This window comes from Pongo pygmaeus, chromosome X (assembly GCF_028885625.2).
Source record: "Pongo pygmaeus isolate AG05252 chromosome X, NHGRI_mPonPyg2-v2.0_pri, whole genome shotgun sequence".
Classification (NCBI taxonomy): domain Eukaryota; kingdom Metazoa; phylum Chordata; class Mammalia; order Primates; family Hominidae; genus Pongo; species Pongo pygmaeus.
Genome location: NC_072396.2, coordinates 124680068 through 124697241, shown reverse-complemented (window position 1 = coordinate 124697241; position 17174 = coordinate 124680068). Strand labels below are relative to the sequence as shown.

General features: G+C 40.6%; 1 protein-coding gene across 3 annotated transcripts in view; it reads left to right on the top strand.

Annotated features, from left to right (window-relative positions):
* The first annotated feature begins 1599 nt into the window (after window positions 1-1599).
* The window catches only part of LAMP2 (lysosomal associated membrane protein 2), a 43003-nt gene continuing 27428 nt past the window's right edge, over window positions 1600-17174 (top strand). For 2 of the 3 annotated variants that reach the window (XM_054471600.1, XM_054471602.2), the window contains exons 1-3: window positions 1610-1853; window positions 14235-14353; window positions 15423-15636. In XM_054471600.1, coding sequence (XP_054327575.1) covers window positions 1790-1853; window positions 14235-14353; window positions 15423-15636 — 397 coding nt within the window. In that variant the 5' untranslated portion in view covers window positions 1610-1789. Of the gene's footprint in view, window positions 1854-14234; window positions 14354-15422; window positions 15637-17174 lie in introns of all 3 variants that reach the window. The other variant, XM_054471601.2, reaches the window with a different exon arrangement.

The following is a 17174-nucleotide window of genomic DNA, read 5'->3' as shown; positions in this document are numbered from 1 at the left end:
TGTGTGTAAATATATATAATAATGTTAATAGTGGGAATACAGATGATCTCTATTTTTCCCCTTTATCCTTCTGTTTTATTTCTCTCATTTTTTTTCTTCCTTGTTTAAAAAAGATGCTTCTTGTTTCTGAGCTTAATTCCCCCACCTGAGAACAGGGTGCTGTAACTAGGTGAATTTCAAGATCATGTCTTCTTCCGATGGTCCCTCGTCCATCTCACAGCGTGAACTACATAGGTAACAACAGTGTTTGGAGAATAAGCATGTATTATTTTTGTATGTATTACGTTTGAGATGCCTAGCAACCGTTTTTGTGCCCGCAAAATTTTTCTCTTCTTTGTCAAGGAGCCAAAACGGAAATAGTCTACTATCTACGGCCCTCAAAAGTTCCTCCTCTCTCCTTAGCCTTAGAAAATAGCGTCCGCCATAGGCATGGGCAAAGACTTCATGACTAAAACTCCAAAAGCAATTGCAACAAAAGTCAAAATTGACAAATGGGATCTAATTAAAAGAACTTCTGCACAGCAAAAGAAATTAGCATTAGCGTGAACAGGCAACCTGCAGAATGGGAGAAAATTTTTGCAATCTACCCATCTGACAAAGGTCTAATATCCAGAATCTACAAGGAACTTAAACAAATTTACAAGAAAAAAACAACCCCATCAAAAAGTGGGCAAAGGATATGAACAGACACTTCTCAAAAAAAGACTTTTATGCGGCCAACAAACATGAAAAAAAGCTCATTATCACTGATCATTAGAGAAATGCAAATCAAAGCCACAATGAGATACCATCTCATGCCAGTCAGAATGGTGATTATTAAAAAATCAGGAAATAATAGATGCTGGCGAGGCTGAGGAAAGATAGGAATGCTTTTACACTGTTGGTGGGAGTGTAAATTAGTTCAACTATTGTGGCAGACAGTGTGGCGATTCCTCAAAAATCTAGAACCAGAAATACCATTTGACGCATGCACACATATGTTTATTGCAGCACTATTTACAATAGCAAAGACTTGGAACCAACCCAAATGCCCATCAGTGATAGACTAGATAAAGAAAACGTGGCACATATATGCCATGGAATACTATGCAGCCATAAAAAAATGAGATCGTGTCCTCTGCAGGGACAGGGATGAAGCTGGAAGCCATCATCCTCAGCAAACTAACACAGGAACAGAAAACCAAACACTGCATGTTCTCACTCATAAGTGGGAGCTGAACAATGAGAACACATGGACACAGGGAGGGGAACAACACACATGGGGGCCTGTCAAGGGGTGGGGGCCAAGGGGAGGGAGAGCATTAGGAGAAATACCTAATGCATGTGGGGCTTAAAACCTAGATGACGGGTTGATAGGTGCAGCAAACCACCATGGCACATGTATACCTATGTAACAAAGCTGCACATTCTGCACATGTATACCAGAAGTTAAAGTAAAATTAAAAAAAAAAGAAAGAAAGAAAAAGAAAAAGAAAATGCCGTCCGCGCATATCTCTTAGGAGCATAGGAAGGGCTGTGAACCAAAAAGCCAGGGCGTGGTCGCCCCGCCCACCTGCCTCTACATCACAACCCCTCTCGCCGCTTTCAAGCGCGGAGATTGGCTGTAAGCAAGAAAGAGCCCCGCCCCTAGTCTTATGACTCGCACTGAAGCGCCGATTCCTGGCTTTTGCAAGGCTGTGGTCGGCGGTCATCCGTGCTCTTGACCCAGGTCCAGCGAGCCTTTTCCCTGGTGTTGCAGCTGTTGTTGTACCGCCGCCGTCGCCGCCGCCGCCGCCTGCTCTGCGGGGTCATGGTGTGCTTCCGCCTCTTCCCGGTTCCGGGCTCAGGGCTCGTTCTGGTCTGCCTAGTCCTGGGTGAGTTGTCGGGCCCTCCCGATTAGTCTGTCCGCCTGGGCCCGGGGCGCCAGTTCAAAGCTACAACCTGAAAGACTGGTCCGAGGGGGAGGGGGTTGAGAGGCTCAGCAGCTGACACTGGGCGGCGGCGGTTGGCCCGGGGAGGCGAGCGGTGACCTAGAGAAGGCCTGACCGACGGATGGCGGGGAAGAAGGGCCCAGGAGAGTAAGAAGGGGCCGGTAACGGGGGGTGGACGCCGAGGGAGTAGGCTGGGAGGAGTGAAGCGTGGAGAGGGTCAGGGTGGAAAGAGTAACTTGGGGAAAACACTGAGGAGTGAGCGTAGGAGGGTGGTACATGCAGATTTTGGGCGCCAGAGTCAATTAGGAGAGTCTTGGTTTGCTGAGATCAGGGAAGAGTTTTGAAGATGGTGGAAAAACTATGGGGTGAGATAGGAAATTAAGAGAGGGGACCATGCCTGCCTGGAGTAGCTTGGGGGAAGTGTGTGGGTGGGGGACAGATGGTTCAGATAGGACAGTAGAGCCTGAGGGGCAGGGGCAGGGACAGGGTTGGGCATTTTGAAGGTTGGAATTTGAGGCTGTGAAGAAAGGGTGATTCAAGAGATAGGAGTGATGCTGGGTTTGAGTTTGGTAGTCATAGTATTAAGGGCGAAGGAACCTAAGGTAGCTGGGGCAATTTCCAGGAAAGAAAACTTGGACCCAACCTCTGGAGACTAAGGGGTTCGGTGGGAACTTTGATGGGGAGTGCACATCTGACTTGGAGGTATTGAGGATGTCGATTTTCTCCCAGTTTTGCTACTTCCTCCCAGCCAGACACTGACAAAAAAATCCCCAGACGTTTCAGTTAGGAGGGCCTCCCAGCTGTGAGGTTTTGGGAGTGGAGTATGTGAGTTTGGTAGACTACCTCTTTGCCTTCAGAGTCTCTTGTTTTCTTTCTTCCTCGTCACACAGCTAGCCTATTACCTCATATTTTGAGGGTGCAGGGAGCAGGTAGACAACTTGCTAAGGATTGGGTTGTTACCAGGGCCTAAGAATGGCTGGATGGGGCCGGGTGCGGTGGCTCATGCCTGTAATCCCAGCACTTTGGGAGGCCGAGGCGGGTGGATCGAATTCCTGAGGTCAGGAATTCGAGACCAGCCTGGCCAACATGGTGAAACCTCGTCTCTACTAAAAATACAAAAATTAGCCGGGCGTCGTGGCACATGCCTGTAATCCCAGCTGCTTGGGCGGCTGAGGCAGGAGAATCGCTTGAACCCAGAAGGCGGAGGTTGCAGTGAGCCGAGATTGCGCCATTGCACTCCAGCCTGGGCAACAAGAGTGTAACTCTGTCTCAAAAAATAAAAATAAATAAATTAATAAATAAATGGCTGGGTGAATGTTCGCTGATTGTGTTGTGCCCTAATAGGCAGTGGGTCCCTAACAACTTCAATGCCTAAAGGTGAACTTTGACTAGAGTGTCTCTTCCTGACTTTGATTCATGCTGTGCTTGTTGCTACCCACCTGCTCTTGCTATTCGTGACTTAATAAAATAACATAAAGAACAGACCCAGATGGGAGTGGGGAAGAAATAGACATATTAGGGGTCTGAGAAAGCAGTGAGAGGTATACATTTTGTAATTCACATTTCAGTAGAATGAAATTAACACCCTGGAATAGTGATTCTCAACCAGGAGACATTTGGCAACATCTGGAGACATTTTTGGTTGTCACAACTGGGGGATTGCTTTTAGCATCTAGTGGGTAGAGGCCAAGGATGCTGCTAAACATCCTAACTAAGCACAGGGCAGCCCCTGACAACAAAGAATTATCTTCCTGAAAATGTCAATGGTGCCAACATTGATAAATCCTGCTCGAAAACCATAGTATTGGAAGGGTTCTTGATTATCTAATTCAGTGACTCTCGAGGACCTTTTCATGGGTCTGCGAAATCAAAACTTCAGAATAATGTTAAGAAGGTATTTGTCCTTTTCGGCTAGGCACAGTGGCTCACGCCTGTAATCCCAGCACTTTGGGAGGCTGAGGTGGGCGGATCACCTGCGATCAGGAGTTCAAGACCAGCCTGACCAACATGGTGAAACCCAGTCTCTACTAAAAATACAAAAATTAGCTGGGTGTCATGGCACATGCCTGTAATCCCAGCTACTTGGGAGGCTGAGGCAGGAGAATCGCTTGAACCCGGGAGGCGGAGGTTGCAGTGAGCCAAGATTGCGCCACTGCACTCCAGCCTGGGCAACAAGAGCGAAACTCTGTCTCAAAACAAAAAAACAAAAAAAAAAAAAGAAGAAGATATTTGTCCTTTGTCCTTTTCACTCTCATCCTCTCACCAGTGTACAGCAGAGTTTTCCAGTGGCTACATAACATGTGATGACCTCACCACTCTGATGTTCTTATATTTTATTCATTTCTCAGTTTTATTTTCTAATACTGTAAATACCAATACATATGACTCACGTAAACCTCTGTGAAGTCTTTAGTGGATAAGAAAGTAAAGGGGTCCTGATACCAAAACATTTGGGAATCCCTGATGTAGTCCAACTGTTCACAGCGTGCAGGAAACTCTTCTGTAGCACTTCTGAAAGGCGGCCTTGAGGCAGGCTTTGCTTGAATACTTAATTTGAAGCCTTAACTGTACCTTGGAGCACTTACTGAGGGCCACCTGACCCTAAGAAAGGATTGTTTACAATGGAAAGTACCTTATCAGTGACTAGAACACATCTGACCAAGGCATCTGTTAATCAGTAGTTCCCTGCCAATTGAATCTGTGCACAAATACAACACTGTTATTGTTTTGGGAAAGTGAAAAAAATAATAGTTGTCCTACTTGTTGGCTTTCATGTCATTAAATTTTTTTTTGTTTTTTAATGAAAGCTTTTTTGTTTTGTTTTTACAAAAGCAATGCTTACTCATTGCAGAAAATAAACATGCAAAAAGAAGCACATAAAAGAACCCATCAGCTCATCTGCTAGTTTGCCATTTATTGATCAGGACTAACTAGATTCTTCCTCTTGGAAAATTTCCAAGATTGATTCCCTCCGCCTCCAAGTTCAGAGCAGGATTTGGAAAAGTAAATATTAATAATATACCTAGATCTGATTTTTAAGAGGTTCCAGGATGAAATAAATAGAAACCATTTTTCTATACAGCTGCATTTTCTGATGGCTCTTGGTTCAGTGTGGAGCCCAAAGCCCTCCCATATAGCTTTTTCTCTCAAGAATTTAGCAGTTGCTTGGTGGGTTTTGCACAAGTTACTTTTCTATATCAAAATGGATACCAATAATAAGTTTTTGAAAACTCAGTAAATATTTGTAAAGTACCTACTATGTAGCTAGATCAATAAGTATTTGTAAAGTACCTACTATGTAGCTAGAACTGTGCCTGGGTACTGTACAGAGTGCCAATGAAGGAGGACCTGTCCTAAATTTATAGTCTTATTAGCATTAGTGCTCTAGCTGTGCCAGTTTAACTTTGTAACTTTATAACTCTATCCCAGCTTCACCCCTAACCTTTTAAAAACAGCAGCTTTAAAGTACAGAAAAGGATTCTTAGAGGCTATATGTTGGTCTTTTTCATAGAGATTAAATTATGCTGGTGTTTATTTGGATGAATTGTAACTGACCAGACAACTTTCCGAAGAGAAGCTATATGATTTAGAGATGTTATAAAGTGGATAGTGAGTGAAAATCCTTTCTTTATATAATTGCCTAATTATGGTCCTTTTGTGACATCATAGATTTCAGGATTCTTCTGTGGTTATTGATTCTTATAACTAGCTTGACTTCTGTTTTTTGGGTTTTTTGTTTGTTTGTTTTTTTAGGGTTAAGATTTTTTTTTTTTTTTTTTTTTTTTAGGTTTGAGTCTTTTCTGGGTGGGAAAAACTTCACAGAAATATTCTTAGTGTACGTCACTGGTAGGAGCCTCTCCCTTCCACACATGTTTACTGAATGCCTATTGTGTCCCAGCCACTATATTAGGTGAAAGGGACAGAGGAATGGATAAGACAGATGAGGTTCCTGCTCTCATGGAGCTTACATTTTAGTGGGAGAAGAAAGCTCAACAGACAAATAATATAATGTCAGATAGTGATAAACACTATGAAGAGGCTGGGTGTGGTGGCTCACGCCTGTAATCCCAGCACTTTGGGAGGTCAAGGCGGGCAAATTACCTGAGGTCAGGAGTTCGAGACCAGCCTAGCCAACATGGTGAAACCCCATCTCTACTAAAAATACAAAAATTAGCTGGGCATGGTGGCCGGCACCTGCAGTCCCAGCTACTCGGGAGGCTGAGGCTGGAGAATTGCTTGAATCCAGGAGGTGGAAGTTGCAGTGAGCCAAGATCATGCCACTGTCCTCCAGCCTGGGGGACAAGAGCAAAACTCTGTCTCAAAACAAAACAAAACAAAAACACTATGAAGAAAATTACACAGGTAATGAGAAAGGAGAATGAGTAGATGATAGGAATGGGTGATGGTGGATGATCCTTCTTTATATTATGTGGTCAGAGGGCCTTCCATTATTGGGTGACATTTGGGCAGAGACCTGGGTGTTGGCAGGAGGCCAGCCATGTGACCATCTGGGGAAATAGGAATAAATCTTATCATTTGCAAAATCTTAGGTTACTAGCCTATTTTCCACTCTTATTTGTTTCCTCCTAGTTTTAGTCAAGTCTCTCCTATGGTAGCAGTCTCTAAGAGCAGAGACTGTCTTATGTACTGTTACTTCCCATTGCCTACCTAGCATAGGGTCTGGCACATGGTTAACCCTTGGTGAATTTTTGTTGAAGATATTCATTGGTGGGCACTAGGGATATGGTGGTAAACTAGACTCATTTAGTCCCCTTTTTCTTCCATGAATTTTAAATGAAGTTTTGCAAGAAGTTCTTTTGGATTGAAAACTTCAAGATCAGTGCTAAGCAGTACAGATAATTATACAGTAATTTACTAACGTATAATCCCATATAATAATGCTAGTCTCTTACCTGTACTCCTTCAGATATACCTCCATAGTCTTGAAGAGGGTAATATGGAGAATTAGGAGGTCCTTGGTGAGGAGAGTTAGGTTTTTACAAAGTTAGGTTTTCTCTGAGAGAAAACAAGCACTAAGATTTTTCTATAGGCTTAACACATTTACACATTTCATTTAACTGATAACTTTGATTTTGAGGTTCTGCCAAATTATTCTAGTTATAATAGAGATACTGTAAAGGACTGAAAAATTCTGAACCCTAAAAAAAACCAAAAACAAACAAAAAACCAAAAAACAGAAGTCAAGCTAGAAGATAAGAAAGGACAGGCTTATCGTTAGTTTGTTAGTCATTGATTGTCACCTCTGATAGAGTTATAGATATTCAAATATGTCCCAAATACCAGATTAGTTTGTTAGTCATTGATTATCATATCTGATAGGGTTATAGATATTCAAATATGTCCCAAATATCAGATTATCACATCTGATAGGGTTATAGATACTCAAATATGTCCCAAAAGAACAGCTTTCTTCCCCTATATCTTTGGGTAGATTTTGTCTATAACCAAGGATTATTTCGCAGCACTGGAGCTGATTTAAATGACCCTTGATGCAGGAAGGCTGCTCTTCTTTCTGTAGTGCAAAAGCATTCTGATCATAATTTCTTATTAAAGTGATCAGAGATCCCCTCAGACCCAAAAGTATACTTTATAAGTACTTATTGGTATCCTGCTGTGCATTGTGAAAGAATTGTGCCAAACACTGCTCAACAATAAGCACTTTCCATTAGTTGAGTAGTGTTGAATCTTGTTTCCTTACCCACTCTCTGACCTTAACAAATTAAGTCATTTTATAGCTTAAAAACATATTTTTATTAACTTTTAATACTCTTTTTCATGTGTTCAACATTCTTACTTTAAAATCATATTGCTTTTCTGCTTTAAGAAACTTACCAAAAAGCAAGGGTATAAAGTAACTGAATGCAATGAGTGTACCTGTTATTAGGAATTATAAAGGAGAAACAGTTAATCTGACTTAAACTTGTAGGAAAACCATCACTCTGAATAGAAAACAAAGATAAATAGGTACTGTATGCCTCTGTGTCCTGTATTTTAAAAAGACCTTTTGCTCAACATCATTCTAAATTCATGAGTTTGAGGACAAGAGTCCAGAATTTAATATGATGAAAGTAAACATAAAGCTAAAACTTGGGAAGGTTCTCTTTAGGTGCTGTGTTTACTAAAAAGGAGACTTGTAAATTGGTATCTAACTTGTTTGGCAAATTTCTTTTAGCTCTGAAGGGTTTATATGCTTTCAAAGAACCTATTGGAGAAATATGCACTATAATTCTAAACAAGGGTGACTTGCCCAAAGTCTCACACCTAGGAAGTTGGACTGCTGGATTTGAATTCTGGCTCTTCCACTCCAGGAATGGGGACTCTTAATCACTTCATTATATAATCAAACCATTATATCTTGGATCATTGTTTGGTTTCTTTTTATTGGTTTTGTTTTATTGCTAGCATTATATTCTTCCCCTACCCCTAATTTTGTGTGTTTATATGTTTTCAGCTATACTTTGGGTCAAATAGACTTGCAAAAACTTAGCCACTTTTGCAGTGTCATACACTTGGGGAAGTAAGGTCTATGTTCTCTGTGAGAGGTTTTTTTTTTTTTTAGACAGGGTCTTGTTCCATTCCCCTGGCTGGAGTGCAGTGGAGTGATCTTGGCTCACTGCAACCTCTGCCTCATGGGCTCAAGTGATCCTCCCACGTCAGCCTCCCGAGTAGCTGAGACCACAGGCATGCACCATCACACCCAGCTATTCTTTTGTATTTTTAGTACAGATGGGGTCTTGCCATGTTGCCCCGGCTGGTCTGGAACTCTTGAGCTCAAGTGATCTGCCCCTCCTTGGCCTCCCAAAGTGCTAGGATTATAGGTGTGAGCCACTGCCCGGCCAAGGTCTGCATTCTAAAAGAATTTACAAATGACCTTTTTGGAAAACAGGATTGAAAGGATATTTGACTTTGAGAACGTTGATTTTGAGGCATACCTTTTTCTTTTATTTAGAGAATAAACTCTCAGCTCTAAAATTACACTCTCTAGAATATATTCATCTATGGTTTTTTCACGTCATAAAACCTTTTAAAAATTGGATATTGTAAAATCAAACACAGCAATAAGGATAGAAATTGCTTGCTAGATACTTTTTAACAAAGTGTAAATATTTCAACTGTAAACTTACCTTTTGGGAAAAGCTCTGTTCCTAGCCTGAAATCCATGTCAAAATTTATTGAGGTGAAACCCAACATGGGGTTTGAGGGAATATCCAGAAGACTGATATGTTCAAGATTTGGAAGAGCTAAAGGACTGGCCTCTCTGTAATTAGATTAAGCTATGTTTTGGGTCCCTATTGCAGTGTGTTTTCACGTTGATATAATTAATCAGTATTTATTGAAAATCTAGTATGCATTCAGCACTACTTGGAATGATAGGAGATAGAGGAAAAGTAATACACATGGTGTCCCCTACCGTGACACCCATGATAGATGACATTCATATAAAAGACACACTGCTAGGGGTTGTGGCATAGATCAGATCATCTGATCAAGGGAGCATACTAGAGTTCAAATGAGTGACAGAAATGTTATCTAAAGGGAATCTTGAATCTATCCATATATATCATTCATTCACAGACTTGGTACTTTTTTTATTAGTAACGAATTACTTACTGTATACTATAATTTACCATGGCACACCAGTTTGTTATGAAATGACAGTTGAAAACTGCTGTGTTGGAGCTTATGATAGTAGGAGGGACAGGATTTACTGCTATAAAATAACTGAATAATTCAGGATAATATAAAATATACTGAAATGGGATATGCATTATTACTGCTCCTTGAGGGCTTTTATAGTCAGGGAAAGCTTTGTGGAGAAAATGGCTACTGAAAAAACAGATAACATATCAGCCCAGGTTCTTAATTGCAAGGAAGAGAAATACAATCTGATTGATTTTAAGCAGAAAAGAATTTATTAAAAAGAACTGGGATATAATGCATACCCTTTGGCCCCACAGTTTCATTCCTAGATATACAGCCAACATACACACTAATATGTGCAAGAATGTTTGCAGCAGTGTTTGTAATAGAATCAAACTGGAAACTATCTAAATGCCCATTAAAGGTAGCATAGATAAGTAGTTAAGTAGTTTCTTTTTTTTTTTTTTTTTTTTGAGACAGAGTTTCATTCTTGTTGCCCAGGCTGGTGGAGTGCATTGGCGTGATCTTGGCTCACTGCAACCTCTGCCTCCCGGGTTCAAGTGATTCTCCTGTATCAGCCTCCTGAGTAGCTGAGATTACAGGCATGTGCCACCATGCCCAGCTAATTTTTTATATTTTCAGAAGAGGCGGGATTTGGCCACAGTGGCCGGGCTGGTCTCGAACTCCTGACCTCAAGTGATCTGCCCTCCTCAGCCTCCCAAAGTGCTGGGATTACAGGCGTGAGCCACCCCACCTGGCCTGTATTCACCTGATCATAGAAGGTTATACAGCAGTGAGCACAGACTGCAATTATGCATAACATGGGTGAATCTCACAAAACCTAAAATTGAGGAAAGAAAGCAGACACAAAAGAGAGCATAGTGAATGATTTTATTTATATCAAGTTGAAAAATGGATAAAATTAATCTATAGTGTTAGAAATCAGGATAATGGTTACCCTTGGGAAGGGAATAGTAACCCTTGGGAAGGGAAAGGGAAATAAGGAGGGCTTTGGAAGTGTAGTTGACCCTTGAACAACACAAGTTTGAACTGTGTGTGGATCTACTTATACATGAGTTTTATTTCACCTCTACCACCCTTAAGACAGCAAGACCAACCCCTCCTCTTCCTCCTCCTCCTTATGATTTTTTTTTTTTTTTTTGAGACGGAGTCTCTATCTGTTGCCTAGGCTGGAGTGCAGTGGCGCGATGTCAGCCCACTGCAACCTCCATCTTACAGGTTCAAGCGATTCTCCTGCCTCAGCCTCCCAAGTAGCTAGGATTATAGGTGCCCACCACCAAGCCCAGCAAATTTTTAGTGGAGACGGGGTTTCACCATGTTGGCCAGGCTGGTCTCGAACTCCTGACCTCAAGTGATCCGCCTGCCTCAGCCTCCCAAAGTGCTGGGATTATAGGTGTGAGCCACCGTGCCCAGCCCTCCTTATGATTTTCTTAATATTTTCTTTTCTCTAGCTTTATTTTCAAAACACAGTATGTAATACATATATAACATACAAAATATGTATGAATCAACTGTTTATGTTGTTGGTAATGCTTCCAGTCAACAGTAGGATATTAGTAGTTAAGTTTTGGGGGGGTCAAAAATAATATGCAGATTTTCAACTGTGCAGTGGGTCAGCAGCTGTTCTGTTAATGGTCTGTTTCTTGACACAGGTGGTTTTGGTTTGTGAAATTATTTGAGCTGTAGACTTAATGTTATGTGCACTTTTCCCTTACATCTGTTATACTGTGCCTGTTTCTGTACATATGTTACATATCAAATGTTTATTAAAGGGGTATATTGGGTAACTCAGAATTTCTGGTGCTCCTGGCTATATATACCAAATCCCAGTTCAGGATTTAACAACCCAGATCATGCTGCTGAACTGCACTACCACTGCCAAGTGTGAAATTGAAGCTTGCTCTGCTGGCCTTGTTGCCTGGGAGCTTGATCCTGCTTCTGCTACTCCACACCTGCCTCTCTCCCTGTTCCATTCCTGGCTCCATTTGCAGCCCTCCTTTCAAAGTGTGGGGTGGATACCTTTGTTAGGCAGAGCCTAGCACAAGTGGTCCTCCTTACTGCAAGGGAGTCTAGGAAAGCAAGTATCCAGTGTTTTCAGCTTTTATAGTGGGTGGTGAGTTCTGCCAGAAATTGTAACAAGGGGACAAGGGGTGTTTCAGATTTGGGGCAGCCAAAAAGCAAGGAAAATCCATCTTTCAGGTGAGCACTTAAGCCAATAGAAGAAAGTAGATTTCAAGTGTTAGGAACAATAGAAGCCCAGGGTAGAGGTTGAATAGAGTATGGCATTTGAGCCCAGTGGGAACAAGTTTAACTGGATTAAAGGGTGTGCTCTGGGAAAATAGTTTGAGAAAAGTTGAAGGAATAGGATGGGACAAGATTAAAGATTACTTTGAAAGTCAGGCAGAGGAATTTAAATTTCATATGGGAATGTTGGAGCCAGTAAAAGTTTTTGAACAAGAAAGTGTCCTAAAAGGAAATGGTACTTAAGGATTGTTAATCTGGCAGCACTTGTAGGGGTATCTAGGCATTTTCTGTCATAATTTAGGTGTGGGGTGATAGATTGGGAGTAGAAATAAAAGGCAAAGATTGTATTTAAGAGAAGATTTGAAGGAAAAAAATCAATAGGACTTCTTGAAGAGAAAGAAGTAGAAGCTATTTCTGAAACTGAGCTTGAGTGACTGGTCCCACTCTTCATTTAGAGCTAGCAAAGCTGAGGAGGGACCCAGTTTGGAGGAAGCAGAAGAATGAATTTTAGTTTGGGAATTGCTGAGTTTGAGGTGAGAGATATTGAGTAAAAATGGTCCCTGTGCAGTTAGAGTTGGGGACCAAGAAGTGGAAAGAATTGCACTCCCAGGCAGAAAGGCTGTGAAGGGAATGGAACAGAGTGTGCCAGAACCCTCGGGGTGTTTCTCAGCTCTTGTTTACGGGCCACCAGGTATACTATCTTGAATTTGATTTTAAGTGATACGTTTGAACCACAACCTCTACCTTCTGTTCATAAAACGTCAGTTCTCACACCCTAAGACACATTGATGCTATTACTATTTTACATGGTCTTCTTCCTGTTATTCTAATATATTTGGAAAGAAAATGATTAATACATTTGAGGCTTTTCTTGGTTACTTTCGATACTTTTGAATGCTTTGAATACAAGGAGAATAATATACTAAAGCTAAAGACTTTAAACAAGACCGAGAAAAGACTGCATATAAAAAGCAAACCTCCAGTTCATTAAAATTGTAAGTTGGAGCTCTTGGCTCCACGGCAGGGAGCCTTGGATCAGTAAGTATGACAGCTCCCTTCCGTATTGTACTTAGAAAAGAATGATCATAAAACCTACTTAGGCCTCACAAGGTCTTTTTGAGCCTTAGCCAATGCATTTAGTCACTGTCAGTAACCACAAGCTTTAGTATAATATTCTGGCTTGCAAAGCAGCCAGGTCTCCAGAGCATGACGATAGGCTATTCTATACAACTTGAAAGCTGTTGCTGAGGCATACCTTCTTGATATTCCTCTTAGCACTTTTCTCTAGTCTATAGCAAGTCTGTACCTGTAGATGACAGTGGATTGCTCAGATATTATTAAAGAGTATGCAAGTATCTTAACAGGAAACAGCTTACCCTTTGGGTAATGTGTGATACAGTGAAGAAAATCCCTTAAATGGTTGCCCAATATTTATGCTGCTTGCATGTTTGCTGGGATATTTTTTCTCCTCTGAATTAGTATTTTGAGTCCTTGGGCTCTTCAGTTTAATAGATAATGTTTCTATGTTTAAGTGTAGAAGATCAACCATGTTAGCTGAAAAGTTCCAAGGCTTTTCTGTCTCTATAACATTTCTCTGCCTAAAGAGGTAGCAGGTTGAAAATTTAGGAAATAACTTTGCATCAAAAAATTCATCAGCCTTTCTAATCAATTAGATTTTAAAGTGAAACAGTGATGAACTTTGCATTTATCAGAATTCATGTTTTTCTTATGGATTTAACAGCCCTTTGCAACTCTGCTTCCTTGGTTACATGGTACTCAGAAAGAGTATCTGATCACGTCAGAATAAAATCGTTTGGGAAGACATCCGTGTGTCATAGGTTATGTAGCCTGCAACAGGATTTAAAGCAAAAAGATGATAGAATATCAGATCTATCATTATTTTTGCAGTGAATGTTTCGCCAGCTGGCTTGAGAGAAGTTTTACACCCCTACCAGGCTTCCTCTTACCTCATTTACGGCAAAAATCACAAGTCCTAACGGGCAAACTGTAATTGCCTAAAACAAAACTAGTAAGGTATAAATGCATGTGGAAATGATTATTTGAAGGCAAAAGGCAAATAAATGTCACCAGTCTGAGCCATGACCTAAGCATCCTAGGTCTAGTAACCATTCTTTTGGTAAGGGATAATGCCAACATTTTTATCAATAGGATTCTGTTAAAAATACAAAGAAAAACAGTCAGCAGGATACTATATATATACACATACGTATATATATATATACACACACATATATATACATATGTGTATATATAAATATAAAATACTTTTGTTTCATTTTAGAGCTGGTTGAACTTCAGTGGTGGATAGAGCTTGTTTTTAATTTATATAATTTTTGTAGTACAATTTTAAAATCTTATTTTTTTAAATAAATCCAGGAGCTGTGCAGTCTTATGCATTGGAACTTAATTTGACAGATTCAGAAAAAGCCACTTGCCTTTATGCAAAATGGCAGATGAATTTCACAGTACGCTATGAAACTACAAATAAAACTTATGTAAGTATATATTTTAATTTTTCTTTGAGTTTTATAGTAGGAATTTAATTGACTTTATCCTTTAGATACATGTATACAAATGAAATTCCACGTTGACTGACTTACTGCTGAAACTCTGGGATTTTTTTTTAGCATACACACTCGGAAGTTATTCTGTTTAGTGTTAGAATGAATATTTCTTCTGATTCATTGGTTCTTGGGAGTTTTTGTAGGACTTGATTAAGGGAAAATGATCTGAAGATGACTATATGGTGTTCAGGTCTAACTATTTCTGTAAAGTGTTTAAAATGTACTAGCACCAAACTTGCCCTTTTAAAAAGTAGCTTTCCATCTGGGTGTGGTGGCTCATGCCTGTGATCCCAGCATTTTGGAAGGCCAAAGCAGGAGGATTGCTTGAGCCCAGCCCGGGCAACATAGTGAGACCTCATCTCTACAAAAAACTTTAAAAATTAGCCAGGCATGGTGGCACACACATGTACCTCCAGCCACTCGCTGGGCCAAGGCGGGAGGATTGCTTGAGCTCAGGAGGTTGAGTCTGCAGTGAGCCATGATTGTGCTATTGCACTCCAGCCTGGGCAACAGAGCGAGACTCTATCTCAAAAAAAAAAAAAAATCACTTACTTAGGTTGGTACAAAAGTAATTGCCATTAAAGGAACAAACCACAATTACTTTTGCATCAACCTAAGTAAGCGATTTTTTTTTTTTTTTGGCACAAACTGCAATTACTTTTGCACCAACCTAACACTAAAATCTCCCCCTTTTTGGCATCTCCTCTTAATTCCTTTGCCTTCTTATTTTCTTTTTGTTAAGGTCCTCACTACTTACAACCTAATTTTTAAAAAACTCAGTTTAAGAACAGCAGCTCAAGCCAGTTTTCCTTTTCTTTTTAGACATACACGAATTTATCCAGAGGGGTGGTATGTAGCTGAAGAATCAGGGACTGGTTTACACAGCAAACCAGGCAAAGGGCAACCTGGCCACGGAGAATGTATGATTTAGGCTGAAGTGGCATGCCCTACATAAATGCTGCCTGTTTGTCTCTCACCCCCAAACTTCTATTTCTTTTAGAAAACTGTAACCATTTCAGACCGTGGCACTGTGACATATAATGGAAGCATTTGTGGGGATGATCAGAATGGTCCCAAAATAGCAGTGCAGTTTGGACCTGGCTTTTCCTGGATTGCGAATTTTACCAAGGCGGCATCTACTTATTCAATTGACAGCATCTCATTTTCCTACAACACTGGTGATAACACAACATTTCCTGATGCTGAAGATAAAGGTAACCTTAAGAATGGATTTGTGTTATATTCTCTTGCTTTTTATTAATGATAAAAATGTAAACAATTTAAAAATTGTTATGAATGTCTGTCTTCCTAACTAGCATGGAAACTTCATGTCTTTATACCCCTCCCATTGACCCCATGCATGGCACATATGACACCATCCAACATACTGATGATATTTGCTGTCATTGCTTGAGTGACTTACTGTATACCAGGTATTATCCTAGGTGTGTTACCTGCAGCATCTCACTTAATTCTTAACAGCAACCCTGGGAAGTAGATGTTGTTTCATTTTTACAGGTAAAGGAAATGAGGCTTGATAAGATTAAATTACTTTTCCAAACATTGCACAATCTGGTAAGTGGGCGAGCTGGTGTTTGAAGCAGTCTGTTGACCTGCAGAATTCATATACTTAACTATTATTGATTTCATTCAGTAGTGTGCATGAAACAAAGGTTTGATGAATGAGAAAATGCTTTACTAATAGCTACTTTATTTTCGAGATCGGGGGTGGGGGGGGTCTCACTATGTTGCCTAGGCTGGTTTTGAACTCCTGGGTTCAAGCGATCCTTGTGCCTCACAGCCTCCTGAATAGCTGGGACTACAGGCATGCACCACTGTGCCTGGCTACTAATAGCTATTTTAAATGTGTAAAAGTTAAGTAACCTGAGACTAGGAGAAATCCCTCTTGTTTAAATCTTTTTATCATTTAGGTTGGATTTTGACTGAAAAGTAAATGATGATTAGTTAAAGGTGTAGTAGTCCCTCATTACACTCAGGGGGTATCATTCTAAGATCTCCAGTAGATGCCTAAAACTGCAGTTAGTACTGAACCCTATACAGGAAATGCTATGTTTTTTTTGATCTGATAACCGAGATGGCTACTAAGTGACTAACGGATGGATAGTGTAGACAACGTTGATATACTGGACAAAGGGATGATTCATGTTCCTGGTTGTACAGAGCGGGACAGCAAGAGATTTAATCATGCTACTCAGAATGGTGTACATTTTAAAACCTATGAATTGATTACTTTTGGAATTCTCCATTGAATATTTTCAGAGCTCAATTGACCATGGGTAACTGAAGCCAGGGAAAGCAAAAACCATGGATAAGGGGAGACTAAAGTCAACATTTGCTGTTATTTTAAGACAATTTCAGGTCAAAATGAACTTGGGAAGCATTGGCAATTAGGCCATTCTGGTAATTCCCAGAACTGAAATGCATGTTAAAATATTTTGAAGATATAGAGTGTAGAGATTTTATTTTATTTTATTTTTTTGAGCTGGAGTCTCGCTCTGTCGCCCAGGCTGGAGTGCAGTGTCCTGATCTCGGCTCACTGCAACCTCCGCCTCCCAGGTTCAAGCAATTCTCCTGCCTCAGCCTCCTGAGTAACTCAGATTACAGGTGCGTGCCACCACGCCCGGCTAATCTTTGTATTTTTAGTAGAGACAGAGTTTTTCCATGTTGGCCAGGATGGTCTCGAAATCCTGACCTCATGATCCACCCACCTCAGCCTCCCAAAGTGCTGGGA